Source organism: Caloenas nicobarica, chromosome 20 (genome assembly GCF_036013445.1).
Source record: "Caloenas nicobarica isolate bCalNic1 chromosome 20, bCalNic1.hap1, whole genome shotgun sequence".
In the NCBI taxonomy this organism is placed as follows: Eukaryota; Metazoa; Chordata; class Aves; order Columbiformes; family Columbidae; genus Caloenas; species Caloenas nicobarica.
The window spans coordinates 5,119,294-5,133,164 of NC_088264.1; the positions used below are offsets into that span (position 1 = coordinate 5,119,294).

The following is a 13,871-nucleotide window of genomic DNA, read 5'->3' on the forward strand; positions in this document are numbered from 1 at the left end:
AGTCTCACACGAGTTTTAATGCATCTCGTCTTCTTCAGCCTCTCTCAAAACCAGAGCCTGAGCAGCAGCCCTGGGAGGCAGGAGCAGCTGCTGAGTGCAGAGATCTGGGGAGAGGGATCTGTGTGTGAGGCACTAAGGGAGCGTGACAGGGTAAATCCAGGTGGGCTGCAATGCTTTTTCCCTCCAGGGCCCCTCTGTGCCCCCTCATTCCTGACCTTTCTTGTTAGTCCTGCTCCCATCCCGCAAGCACAGCTCCCGAGCCTCTTCTGGTCTCAGGGGTGATGCACATGTGGTGTGGAAGGCAACAAGACAGTGTTAAAATGCTGCTTGCCATTCTACATCCTGAGTTTTAGCAGTGTGGTTGTTTTCTTGCCGTTCGGAGGAGATTTTGAATCCTCCTCTCAGTCAATATGGGAGCAAGGGTATGAGAGAGACAGGTTCCCTTGTAGTGTTGAGACCCCTCCAGGAAACCATGGTATGGAAAGGTTTGATAGTGCTATTGAACCGATTAATACATTTAAAACCTTGCTAGTAAAACCATCAACAGCCACCATAAACAGCTTCTAGTCTTGTAATTGTTTGTAACCCGCCTCTCTCAATTTGTACTTTTTTTTCCCCTACCGCCTTTATTTAGACCATAAAGTTGCCACTTTCTAACTGGGCCAACTGGCTGTGCTGTGGTCTGTATTACCTGTGCGAGCAGGCTGAGCTCTGCGGGTGCAGCAGCCCGTTGTGGTTTTGCATTCAGCCCTGCCATTACAAGGGGCTTTTCCCCAGCTGCTTCCCAGTTTCGTGTGCCCTGTTAACAGAAACTAAGTCTGCAATACCAACAGGGAATGTTTAAAAGATTCTCAAAGGTTGAGGATCTCTTCTTTACTAGTATCGAAGCACCAGAGCCATGTGGTTTCATCCTGATAGTCTTTCCATAATCAGAATAGAGCTGGAGCCAGCCGGTGTGTTTCATTGCAGGTACCGGCCACGTTTGGATGCTTGCACTGCTTACGGGGACTGATTCTCACTCATCCCCTGCCCTCTGGGTGTTGCCTAGGATTTCAGCCTCTTGTTTCATTGAATTAGGTTTCAATCAGCCAACTGTTTCTGTGAAACGCTTCCAAACGCAGACAGGAGAGCAATCAAAGGGCATTGCCTCTGGAGAGGAGGACCGATGTTTGTGGCTGCTATCACAGCAGGTCCTGCAGGACTGGAGTTAGACCATCCTCTAACATGACCTAAAGGGATTTATTCTGCTCACAACTCCCCTGCAGATGTTACAGATGGCAGCCGTCTTCCTGTGGGGAGAGTCCCGGGATCATAATTATAGAGGTTGAGAGTTTAGAAAAATGTATGTGAGAGAGTGGCCTGGAGTGTGAAGGTCCTTAGACACCTCTTTATTTCTGTGTGTGTTTTCTTCCCATTGACCGAGCTGCTGGAGGGAGCCTGTCTTTGGCAGCAGTCTTGCAGGATTTTGCACTGGGTTTTTAGTCCATCCCTCTGTCCAAACAGTGCCCATAACTCAGTTGGCTTTACCTGGTGCTTGCCCCAGCACAGATGCCCCTTCCTGCCCCTGGGAGCAGAAACAACAACTGGACTTTGCTCTCCCTGTGAGGAGGAACCTGTGTGGTCCAAGGCTCCCCTCTGCAGAAACAAGCTCAAACCAGAGAAACGGCTGGTCCTTCTTTCTGCTGCTCTGAGCAGCTCTAAGAGTTCAGCTCTGTGAATGCAGAGAGAACAGTGGCTTCCCTCAACTCAAGCTGTAATTGTGGGAAGAGGCCAGGTCTGCTCCTCTGTGGAGATCACCATGACCTGAAGCTGCTTCCCGGAGGTGTCGGAGTGGTCCCTGGGCTGCCGGGGCAGAGGATGGAGCAGACCTCGAAGGATGCATGATGTGGGGAGGCTGTTTCCATTCCTTGTATTGAACCACGCTGCTGCCTCTGCTCGGGCTCTGACAGCATCCTCAGCTCTTGAGTGCCCTTACGAGGGATCTGCAGAGCCCCCTTGGCCTGAGCATAACTGCACGGTCCAGCCAAAGCAGGGAGAGGCCAGCAGAAGGTCTGCTTATGGTTTTGTCCCCTCCCTGTGCCGGCAACATGCTTGAAAGCTGTGTTCTTTGATCCTTTTCCTTGCAGGCTTTTGGATCTGCATCCCACAGGCTGAGGCCAAGCTCCTTTGTGCAGTTCATTGTGCGGCTGCTTCCCCTGGAGAGACAAAGAGGGGAAATAAAAAGTCTTAAGCTCCCAATATCTGCAAATCTCTCTCACAACGGAGGTTTTGTAGGCCTAAAAGTGACCCCCAAGGGACCAGCCCTGTGGCAGGGGAGTCTGCCCATACATGGAGCTCCCAGAGGTTAAAGCTCAGCAGGAGAGACGCAGCTCAGCTGGGTTCATATCCATCTCTCTGCATCCTGTCTTCTTCCAGCTTTATTCCGTGCTGGTGCAAAGGGGTAAAAAGAGATGTGGCACAATGTGCCTGCTGCAGGGACAGGGATGCTGCAGGGCAGTGTGCTGAGCCTGTCCAGGACCAGCTGGGCCACTCGCCTTTAAACGCTGGGGATGATGAGTTTATGTCACCTCATAAGACAGTGGCACACTCGCGTGTATGATCAGCACTCATTCTGCGGCGGAACAGTCCAGGCTGGCCTTCCAGAACTGGTTTTCCACCTCGGTTGAGCTGCTATGTAATTTTCAAAGTAATTTTTAGGGTTGTGGAGTGCCCTGTGGCAGCACATCCTTCCCTGCAAAACTACTGCTGCAGAGAGCAGGACTGAAAAACAAAAGGGAAAGACAGTTGAGGAGGGCAATGCATTGCTTAATAGTTCAAGTAGAAAAAGAATTTTTTTTTTTGGTAGATGATAAGTTGAAAAATAATTTAGCGTTGGCATTGACGTAACAGCAGGCAACTGATAAGCTCCAGCCAAACTCGTGTCCTTGCAGTGCTTAGGCAATGTGTGTAAGTGCAGGAAGAGATGCTCCTGCACGAACTGGTGTACGGGGGAGAGCTGAAGGATGTCTGGGAGGAAAACATGTGAGCAAAGTGCTGCTCAGCCATTGCAGGGACTCGCAGGAGGCTCTCGCCTGGTGTTACACATATTAAAGATCCTTCCTCTGAACAGGCTGGAGATTTAGCCCTAAAATTTACGGAGAGGTACAGTCGCTGCTGAGCAGCCTCTGGACTTACCTGCTCTGTTTCACTGCCTCTCTTCAACAGCAGGAGCCATTCCCACTCCTGGTTCAAACTGGTTTTTGGAGCAGGTATGAGGACAATGATGAGACAAGACACATCATGCTGGGCACATCATCTAGGGGAAAACCACTGCTGCACCCTCCTGCCTCGAGATGCTCTTGGAGCTCGTTCAGCTGCTCCCTTTGGACTCAATTTCAAATTCGTGTGCAAGAACTAAAAAAGCAGCCTGGCTTTGGCAGCCAAGCAATCACTGCACCTGTTGACACTGGATTTTCATCTGAATCTTTGGGTTAGGACCAAATTTTGTCCTCTCGCACCAGAAAACAGGAGATGAGTGATGTTTACTTCTGGAAATTGATCACGTGAACATGGATTTGAAAATAGATGCCAATGTTATGAGTGTTTAGGTTGCCAGAGCCTGGATAGGAACTGAAGAAAATCCCGAATAATATGTAAATCCTCTTTTTTTATCAACTCTCTCTCTGTTTAGGCCACAAACTTAAAAATTTGTGTGTGCTGAGATGGTGTGACATTGGGTGGAACTGGTCTGATCAAGGGTGTCAAAATGAGAAACATTTGCTTTCTGCATTTCTAAAACATTTCAGTTGTCAGTGGATTTCAGTTTAATTGTTATCATTAAGTATTATGCAAACCTCAGTATGTTTCAGTCTGGGTTGAATTCAGGAGTTGTTTGTAAGTTTGTTTTTAGTTTTGTGCTTAGTTGAAAAAGCTGGGAATGTTGTCCCAAACAACTGAGGAAAAGTTTGTTTGGTATTTTTCCAGAAAAAGCAAATATTCACCTTGTTTGCACAACCAAAGCCCTGACATAAATAAAACCTTGTCCAGTAGGATGAACTCTGTTGCTTAGTGAACTGAAAATAGCTAGAGAAAAAAACAGAATATGGTAAGATCTAGTATCACTTCAAAGACTTTGCTGGTTTCTTTCACAATCTCATTATTTATTTTTAAATAGAAGCCTTGTTTCAGAAGCTAGCAGAAATTCTGTCTTTATAAGGTCATAGAATTATCTGTGTATTAGAAGAGCTGGGGTGGGTGACGCTTACAGTGATGTGCCCAAGCAGCATGAAGTCGCCTGTGCAAACCTTGGCTACGCGTTACAAACACAGTACATAAAACAGAGAGCGAGATAATGTTAAAATACAGATTTCCTTCAAGATATTGACATAACATAATTAATGCTTTGCCGGTTCTGACATCAACGCCCATACTGAACCATGCAGAGTGAAAACAGCGTTTTCTGTTACCAAAGTAGTGCATAGCAATAAAAAGGAGGGAGAGGAGGAAGCAACTCGTGTCTCATACAAAACCATGTCCCGGGTTGCTCTGCTGATGTTGGGCTCCAGCAGGTAATTCTCACACCTAGCCCAGTGTCTGTCATGGTTAAAACCCCTGTAGTCTTGTCTTCATGTCTCCAACCAACTAAAAAGTCTGTTCTTTGGTTCCAGCTTGGACAAATAGCCCCCTCCTCTTCCTTTGTGTTGTCCCCTCCTCCAGGTTGATGGCTACAAATCTCCTGAGACAGGTCAAGGCACGTGGCAGGAGGAAACGGGCTGTGGTTTTGGGGTGCATGGCTGTGCCCCCGCAGAGCCATCGGTGGGGCAGAGCAACAAGGCACCATTGGCAGGAGACTTGGCCGACACCAGGGTCCCGCTGGCATAAGGAGCACTCGGATGCGATGCTTGTAAAAACGTCGTAGTGTTCTTGATTCGCGTCTTGTTCAGACACAAAGCCCAGCTCTGCAAGGCCCCAGTCTGTGCTGCTCACATGGAAATAAGCCATGCTCTCATACAGCTGCTCCTTCTCAGGCAGGTTAGGCACAAGGTTGACACCTGGGGCTGATTTTTGGGTTATTTATTATAAATGCTGTAACCATCACCTGCCCCCCAGGTGTTCCCTGAGTTGGCTGCTCTACCCCAGAGCTTCTGCAGAAACACAGTGTGCAGGGGCACCACAGAGTTTCCAGGATTCAAATTCATCTTCCTGGGATGCAGAAGAGGAGGCACAGTAGGAAACCAACCTGCTTCATTGAGGATTTTTAGTGTTAACACTAGAGATTGTCTTTCCTGCCTAATCCCAGCTCTGCTCCTAGTTTTTTTAGCAGATGCCTGGCAGGGAAGCAAATGTGCTTTTGGAGGGCAAGGACCCAGTGTGCTGCCCTACATGGTTTGAAATAAATATCAATATTAACATCTACATTCATCAATAAAAGGTAGCTAGGAGGAGGCAATAAGCTAGCTCCCTGCCCTATGCGTGGATCAGAGATCCAGGTGAAGACCAATCTGCTGTGTGAGACCAGAGCTGATGCATCAGACCAAAGAGGTCATTGTAGCATTTTGGTGGCAAAGGGATCAGGAGTGGACTGTTTTTTTAAGAGGTAGCATTAAGTTAAACCGTATTACTCATTCTTTTATCTGTGCAATCCCTTGAGGCTTCACACTATCCGAGTGACAGCGAAGTGGTTTCTGTTTCACTGCTCTCTGGTTTTGAAGCTTGTTCTCTGGCATGTGGGATCCCCCCTTTTGCACAGCGTTTAAGTGCTGACAAGCTGAAATTTCTTGTAATTGATGTTTAGGGGATTTCTGAATTGCAGGTTTGTTTGAACATCCTATTATATATTTAGGATCTGGGTTTTGCTGGGTGTCAGTCAGTCTGTGCAAGTGGGACTCTATCAGGACTGACCGCTCAAACCCTGGACTAGCAAACTGGTTTTCTTTCCAAAGCATGCCTTCAAAATGTTGGGCTTTGGGGAATTTGACCTTCCTGTGTTCCAGCGGCTCTCTGCAAAGAGAGAGAAACCTTCTAGTTACACATTGAGACTGATGTACATGATTTTAGCAAACTGAGGGGCAGCGAGAAATGGAAGAGCTACTGAACTGAACTATCTTTCTGGTGTAACAGTTGTGTATGGTATTTGTGTATTTCCTGATAGGAACACTACCTGCAAGGTCCTGTTTTCCCTCTTGTCTCCCCACACAGTGATGCTCTCCTGTGCAAGTAGCAGACTAAAATATCCACTCTTCCCATCTGCCAGCAGGAAGCGTGTGATTTATCACCTCCAGGACTCAGCTGGCCAAATGGCCTGGATCACCTTGTACCTGCCAAACTCTTCCCAGGAAGGTTTGGTAAAACAAATTGAAGAGAAATATTAATAGCACTGGTTGTGCCTTCACCTGCACTGGAGTCAGCCAGGACACTTTCCAACCCTTCCTGGGGCTCCGTCAGGCTTTGTCCCTAGGGTTTGGTGTGGATGTGGCAGCCCTCCTCCTCGATGGTCTGCACCGGGTGAATGGGCAGGACCAGGTGGGAGATGCGGCTCCACAGCCCACTCATCTTGTCGGAGTCCATGCGGTCGTAGGAGCTGGGGGTGCTGATGTTGGTGAACTTGGCCCGGAGGAAGTCGCGGACCTTCTCTTCCACCTGCGGGAGGCTGATGTGGGTCTCCAGGGTCTCGTCCTCCAGCAGCACTGTCAGCAGCAGAGCTACATCCTTGAAAGCAGCACTTTCGTGGTCGCAGTATTTGTAGAAGATGAGGGTGGCCCCCGCTGGCAGCAACTCGAAGCGGTGTATCACCGCAGCACGGTCCCCCGCCTCGAAAGCTGAGCTCAGCTCTGAGTCCACCTCCAGCTTGGCATGGTCGCTCTGGAGCCTGGATTTATCCGTGCCATCGATCTGGACGGTGCCGGCACGCAGGGCGGCCGAGTAGGTGTTGGCCACGTGCGTGCTGAGGCATCGCAAAGTCCGCTCTCCCTTGCGGGCGGCCGTGAAGATGACGATGGCCGGCTGCGTGTGGTGGGACGTGTTGAGGTGCTTCTGCAGGAACTTGCGCCCGCGGTGCCACAGGTGGGGACTCTGCCCTGGAAACCTGTCCTGCAGCTGGTCGAACTGGGACAGGAACGCTTCCACCGCGGGGTTCCTGGGCGCGGGCTGGGACTCGGCGGACGGGCTGATAAAGCAGACTACGCAGTAGCTGAACAATATGACGCTCACGATGATGAGCCCTGTTCAACAGAGGAGAGACCCAAGAAGGGGAACAGAAGTCAGTCCCAAGTGACCAGCGGTGATATGCTGGAAAGTAGCTACAAGGGTTCTTTTTCCCCTCTCAGACCTTCAATTCCCAGCGTTAGGAGAGTGGTTAAGGTTGGGATGTTCTCTGGGGGCCCACGAAAAGTGAGGAGGCTGCTTTGCCAGATGTTGTGGGACCCATGCTCCTACACACCAGCTGGGGGGGCTACAGCTCCAGAGATGGAGACAAGGCTACAGCTGTGTCGTCACAGTGCAAAATCTCCTGAGGAAATTGCAGCTGGCCACAAGCTTTCTTCTCTTTCCCCCTCCTCTCTTCTCTTTAATGTTTGTGGCCATTTGGTCAGGTGTCTGACCCAGCTGAAGTGTTGTGTTCGCTGCCCAGCTGTGCTGGGTGAACAAAAGCTACCGTGCTCCTGCCCAGAAAAAGAGGACAGCAAGGTCCAGAAACAATTTGCATCCCTCTCCATGGCAAAGCAGGGTCTCTTTCTACCAGGAGAAACATGTGGTGCAGATCAGCTTGGGACAACCTGACACACAGGGAGACTGGGATGGGGGACATCAGCAGAGGAGCCCCAACCTCCCAGGACGCGCCAGGGAGCTCCTGTCACGCTGAACATGCTGCGCCTGCTTTTGAGGCTGGGGAGCTGGAGGGAAAGCTGCTACCACATGCTGAAACTCGGCTTATTTTTAAGGGGATGTTTTTTTCCCTTAAGCCCTCAGAAAGACTGTGAAAGGTCCTGGGAGAGAAGAAGAATTAAATGTGCTTCATTACTTGTTCCCAGAGGATCAGTGCCTTCTGGTCGATGAGTACCAGGCGGGGGAAGCTTCTTTTCCTCACCTGTCCAGAACAGGGGCTTTTTGGCCTTCTCCTGGTCTGTGTTCTGGGTGGTGACGTTCTGCAAGCAGGGCTGAGCCTCTGGCTTTGGGGCTGTGTACCCTACAGTAAGAGAAAGAAATGTGTCACTCACTTTTAGGGAACAGGGAAATTGGGCTGTAATAAGAAAAGCAACAGAGCTGCCAGGAGCTCCCAGCTGAGCGAAAGATTTAGAAGCAAATATGGCTTTAGGTTAATACTGCTTTGAGTCTGGGCTCTCTCTGCTGTTTGGGCAGGGGAAGGAGAAAGGTGATGCAGACTGCAGTGTGGTTTCCTGCCTCTCAAAGCAGGACAGCAGCCAACGGAGAGAGAAAGAGGGAAGCCAATTAATTCCTTTCACCTTCTTTCCTGGTCTGGTCTAGAAAGGTGACAACAGGCACTAGAGATCTCACCAGACCATGTTTCTAATGCCTATGGCGACTGTAGGGATGTACGTGGTGGAGGAGCAGCGTTGTGCAGCCACCAGCTCACCTCTGGTCCCATATCTGTTCCTTAAGGTGCCTTGGGATCTGCTCTCCGGTGTTTCTTGCTCTGTGTGCTCTTCTGGCTCCCGAGCCAGGAGAGGGTCACTGCTGCTCTGCTCTGCCAGGAGGTCCTTGGTGGCATCTTCTGTGGCAGTTACATCGCGATGTGTCACTTTACTGTCAGAGCTCAGTGACTCACTTCTTGATGAAGCATCTTCCTCCGCTGTGTAGGAGCTTTCACGTTCCCTGCTTGTGTCCTGGTCCTCCTGTGTTTCCTGGTGGACAGGGCTGTCTCCTTCACTGTCCATTTCATCACGTTCCCTGCTTGTGTCCTGGTCCTCCTGTGTTTCCTGGTGGACAGGGCTGTCTCCTTCACTGTCCATTTTATCATGGGCCAGCTTGGCTGTGGGGAACAAAATTCACAGACCTACACTTAGTCTCAGCACAAGAACCAGCAACTCTTCCTCCTGCTCTGCCTCCTCTAAGCAGAGGCCAAGTTGTCATCATTTTGGAAATGCTGTACACAGGGATGGGGAGAGACTCACCTTCATCCAAGTCATCTTCTTCCTGGGATCTTTCTGAGATGCCATCTCTTGTCTTCCCAGATTCTTCCAGTGATACTTCAGTTTCCTGGTTAACCTGCTCCTCTACTGTGGGGCTGGTTAAATTTGACAGCGTCGTCTCTCCTCCATCAGCAGTTGGTGATTTACTCACCAAAGAGTCCTCCTCTGGTTTGCAGGAGGTCTCAGGACACCTGCTTGTCACTTGGTGCTCAGGATGCTCTGCTGCGCCCTCCACCTTATCTTGGGCTGGCCCGGCTGGTGGGATCAGAGTGCACGAGCTCAGCTGGCCATACAGGATTCAAGAACACCCAGTGCTTTCCCCCCACCCTGTAAAACTCCCACTTCTTGCATTTCAGAAACATCTGTCCTCAGTGAGATGGGGGAGAGAATAGGGTGACTGAAAGTGTGAAAATTCATGGGTCGAGATCAAGACAGCTGAATAGGTGAAGGAAAGGGGGGGAGATCACAAGCGCTGCAAAGGCCATCGCTCACCACCTCCCACAAGCAGACTGATGCCAGGCCAGTCTCTGAGTGATGGCCACCTTGGAAGCCAAGCCCCTCTCCCTTTCTCCCTGTACCCCATTTTTTGTTGCTGAGCTTGATGTTTTACTGTACGGAATATCCCTTTGCCCACCTTGGGTTCCTGCCCAATCTTCTTATCTGCTTGGCAGGAGGAGAGAGGGGAAGAAGAGAAAGCCTTGATGCTGTGCCAGCACTGTTCAGCAACAGCCAAAACACTGCTGTGTTATCAACAGTTTTGGGGGGTTTGTTTTTGTTTTTCTTTTAACCCACAAATCTTAACAGCACCGTACAGGCTGCTATGAGGGAAGTTAACTCTGTTCCAGTCGATGTCCCACGCTGTCCCATGTGGGGTGGGCAGGCAATTCCTTCATTAAGTGGCAGGATATGTTACCGCATCCTTCACAGACAGTGAGTTTTGCTAGGCTGGTCAATTAAGGTGATGGATTTGAAGCATTTCTAAGGCTGTTGTTCGGTACTGGCCAGAATAGTTATGCCAACGCATTTCAGACATCTGTCTGAATGTGAAGGTTAGCTCTGCTTGTGCTCCTTCTCTGCTCCTGTGCTGGAGCTGCTCTCCCAAAGAGCTATGGCAACGTGTAATTAAAAGCAAACACTGGAGCATAATTCAATAGAGAAATTCTGAGGATGAGCATAAGCATTTGCAACATGTTCTGAATCTTACAAAACCAAACAGTGTTGCTGAAATTTCAGGCGCTATTTGTGAACACTTGCTTATGAATAATCAAGCACTACAGTTACAGAAAACATTATGCTAACATTAGAATAGAGACTGATAAAAGCTGCAGGAAACTCCCTATTAATTTGAAAACAGAGAAGAAGCTGCTCTTGTCACGTGCCAGAACATGCTTGTCCTTTGGAGCATGATTTTTACATTCCTTGTTGCTGATTATTATGGGAACGCTTCTGAGTGCCTAGGACAGATCTGAGCTGGTTATAACAGCACGGTATCACTGAAATACTCACTGTAGCAGTCATAACAAGGCACCCAGAGAACCTAAGTACCTGGTAGAAACTGAACTATGAGGAACCTGGAGGTATCCTGCTATTCAGGCTGGGCACAAACGGTACTCCTTGCCCTGCCTCCTCCAGAGGTTTTCTATCCATAGGTGGTGGAAAACTGGGTTATTATTTAAGCATCTGTAGACAGGAAGCACTGGGATGCGGGGAAGAAAGCTCTCCCAGGCTGGAGCTCCATCTTTAGCCTTCCTTGTGCTGCCATCCTGGACACAAAGTGTAAACCTTGCTGCAGGCGGGACTCCAAAACCGAAAATAACTTGTTAATATTTCACCCCTCAAAAAAAGATAGCAACTTGCTTTTCTTGGCCTGTAGAAGAGGGGATTTTAAAATTATTATTATTTTTCTTTTGCTTAGGTTTCCAATGTCACTGTTGAAATCTTCTTGCAAAGGAATTTTCTTAGTAGATAAAGTAAGCATAGGATTCACTTACCTCCAGACAGATCCACACTTGGATTCTCTGCCATCTTCTTTCTCCCCTGATGCTCTGGCTTCTGCACAGTTTGGTTTCACTTTCTCCTTCGGTCATAAGGAGATGTACCTCCCTGCTGCTGCTCAAGCGGCTGACCAGTCCCCCTCACAGACACCATGCCGTCTTGGCCTTGCAAATTGTGATTAAATGCCCCTGAACCTGATAAGCAGAAACACAGGAGGAGTGATTCATGGCGGAGAAGGAGGCTCCTCCTTCCTTGCTTACTAAGCTGCTGTGAAAATGGAAGGATGTCACCGATAACCGTGAACTTTCAGCCCAAGGGCTATTAGATATTTTGCTTCCCAGCAGGCTACAAGCAGTCCAAGGGCTAACGCAAACCACAGTTGTCTTGGGACAAGCTGCGGGGGGGTGAGGCACTGGTTTCTCATCCAGATGAACTTGGCCGTGGTCCCAGATGGCCAGCCAGGAGTCTGGGGCTCAGCGGGCTGCCCCCCATGCTTTAGGGCACCCGGTATCTCACAGGCAGGTCGGCACAGAGCGACGAGCCTGCTCCACCTTACCGTCCTGCCTCTGGCATGTCAGAGCAGGTGATGGCGGCGCTGGAAGGCGAAGCCGCGGGCAGAAGGGTCACCCAGCCCTTGTGCAGCAGTGTCACCACCACCCCACCTCGCACCCATCCGAGGGGACCCAGCAGAGCCTTGGCCGGGGGTCGTGAACCTGCAGCTGCAGCCTGACTCCCCCAGACCCCCAGAGCGATAATTTTCTACCTCCCCCACCAAAGCATTTTGGGACCAGACGGAGCCACGCTCACTGGTGTGACCTGAGAAAGTTGATGGTTTCCTCAAGCACAACACCAGCTCCTGGAGAACTGCCAGCACGGGAAACTCCCGAGAAACTTTCCCTGCTGGAGATCGGTTTTTGCAGATTTCTGCACAAAAACCTCAAGCCCAGCCTTCTCAGCAGCTCTCTGAGCATCGCGGGGGCACCTTCCCCCCCTCGCACTGTCTCTACAGCTGAGTTTTTTTGCTAAATACAAGATTTGGAGGTGTGTTTGGGGTATAATTGCTGCTCGCTGCCGCCCGGCTCTCATCCCTCCCCTCCCTGTGCCGTTCCCGCTGGTGACGCTCGGGCAGGAGAAGGAAGTCAGAGGAACAAAAGTGGCTTTTTGTGGAGTCGGACGCTTACCCAGGCTTGGAGGTTTGGAGCCGGTCGAGGCAGCGAAGTGAAGCGGGGGGTGGGTGGCAAGAGGAGGCCAGTGCTGGCCCCTCCGCTCGCCCTTCCCAGAGGCCCTTTGGCCGGTGGCAGGACAGCCCGTGGCCCCAACGAGCACCCCGAATCCTGCGCTGTCAACGTGACAGTGAACTCTGCCCTTGCACGGGCTCCGGCAGGCTGCTGGGAGGTGTAGTTTTCCTTCCCTCGTTCTCGCCGAAAGCGGACGGCTGCTCCCCGGTAAACAACAGCTGTTCTCGAGGGCGCCCAGGGAATGATAACTACTTTTTTGGCTGTATTTCTGAAACTCTGTGGTCAGTGCAGGCTTTGCTTCAGGCAGACTGGGTGACTGGCTTCTTTCTGCATTAAGTAATGGTGTCGCGGATTTAAACAACTAAATTGCAGCGAGGAGGGAACTATTTTGAGAGTTGATTTTTATGTAGATCAGATGTACCACAAGAAAAACAACCCGGACATGTAGCTGGCAAACCTCAGATTCTGGAAATGTCTGGGAGCTGCAGGCTGGGAAATGGGGTGTGTTTAGCACCAACCTGGAGGGCGAAGGATGGAGAGCCCCCCAGCGCTCCCCTTCCAGCCTGGTCCAGAGACTGCAATGGGGGAAGGTCAGAGAGAGGGTGTGTAGCTGCTCCTGGCCTCATTTGGGCAATGCTTTTCTAAAAAATGATGCTATGCCTTGCTGCGCCCATGAAGGGGACAGATGTGGTTGAATCCCCTCCTGCTCCAGGACACATTTAATGGGAAGCAGCAGCATGGAGCGGGGCATGCCAGGGGAAACACATAAGCAGTGCAGAGACTGCAACCCCCCTCAAATTCAGCTCGCAGCCTTTTCACAAACATCCTGGAGGAGCCCAGTGGCAAACAGCTGAGACGAAGCACAGGGACAGGCAACTGGAACCGTGCTTGGAGGGAATAGAGACTAAATGCCTGGGACTCCTCGATTTGGAGAGCAGAAGGCTGGAGGGGGGATCTGACTGGTGGGCAGCTGTTGTTGACCAGATCCCTCAATACCGGGGCTTGAGACACTTGTGAAACAGGTAAGAGGTTGGTTTCAAATGGGATGCTAAAGCTGAAATGCAGTGTGCGGCCCCCTGGGCAGGACGGGCCTCTGTCTCTCTCCCGGCCTCCATGAGCTGACCCTGCCCTACGGCCATCTGTGTGTCCATCCCCTGGCCGTATTGTAACCGCTCAGTTACGAGACACACGTGTACGTTGGTGAGTATCACGTGCGAAAGATTTACTGCTGCTGGTCGTATCAGGAAGGTGAGGAGGCATGAGGGGTGCGCGGGCACAGCGCAGGGAGCGACGGCAGGATCCCACCTGCTCTCCCGCAGCGCAGAGAGGCAGCGGGTTCCTCCGTGACCCGCAGAGCCACCCGGCTGGTGGCCAGGAGGGGACAAGGTCCACCTCCCTCCCTGGCTGATTCAGCACATTCTTTTATCCTGGCCAAGCTCACACTGGATGCAGCGGAGGCTGCAAAACCGGAGGAACGGCAAAGCAGGAAGGAAAAGGAGCAGCTGATCTATGG

The 13,871-nt window shown here is 50.8% G+C and overlaps 1 protein-coding gene across 2 annotated transcripts; it reads right to left on the reverse strand.

Moving 5' to 3' along the window:
* Nucleotides 1–4,118: 4,118 nt before the first annotated feature.
* On the reverse strand, nucleotides 4,119–12,453 carry TOR1AIP2 (torsin 1A interacting protein 2). Of its 2 annotated transcripts, none has more exons than XM_065649014.1 (6): nucleotides 12,302–12,453; nucleotides 11,117–11,314; nucleotides 9,108–9,380; nucleotides 8,570–8,965; nucleotides 8,063–8,161; nucleotides 4,119–7,199 (listed from the first exon to the last, which is right to left on the reverse strand). In XM_065649014.1, exons 2-6 carry the CDS (start codon nucleotides 11,148–11,150, stop codon nucleotides 6,433–6,435), a joined length of 1,569 nt encoding a protein of 522 aa, XP_065505086.1. In that variant the 5' UTR covers nucleotides 11,151–11,314; nucleotides 12,302–12,453; the 3' UTR covers nucleotides 4,119–6,432. The 2 variants fall into 2 exon arrangements, with proteins under 2 accessions (XP_065505086.1, XP_065505085.1); XM_065649013.1 differs by having other exon boundaries at nucleotides 7,997–8,161.
* Nucleotides 12,454–13,871: the final 1,418 nt, after the last annotated feature.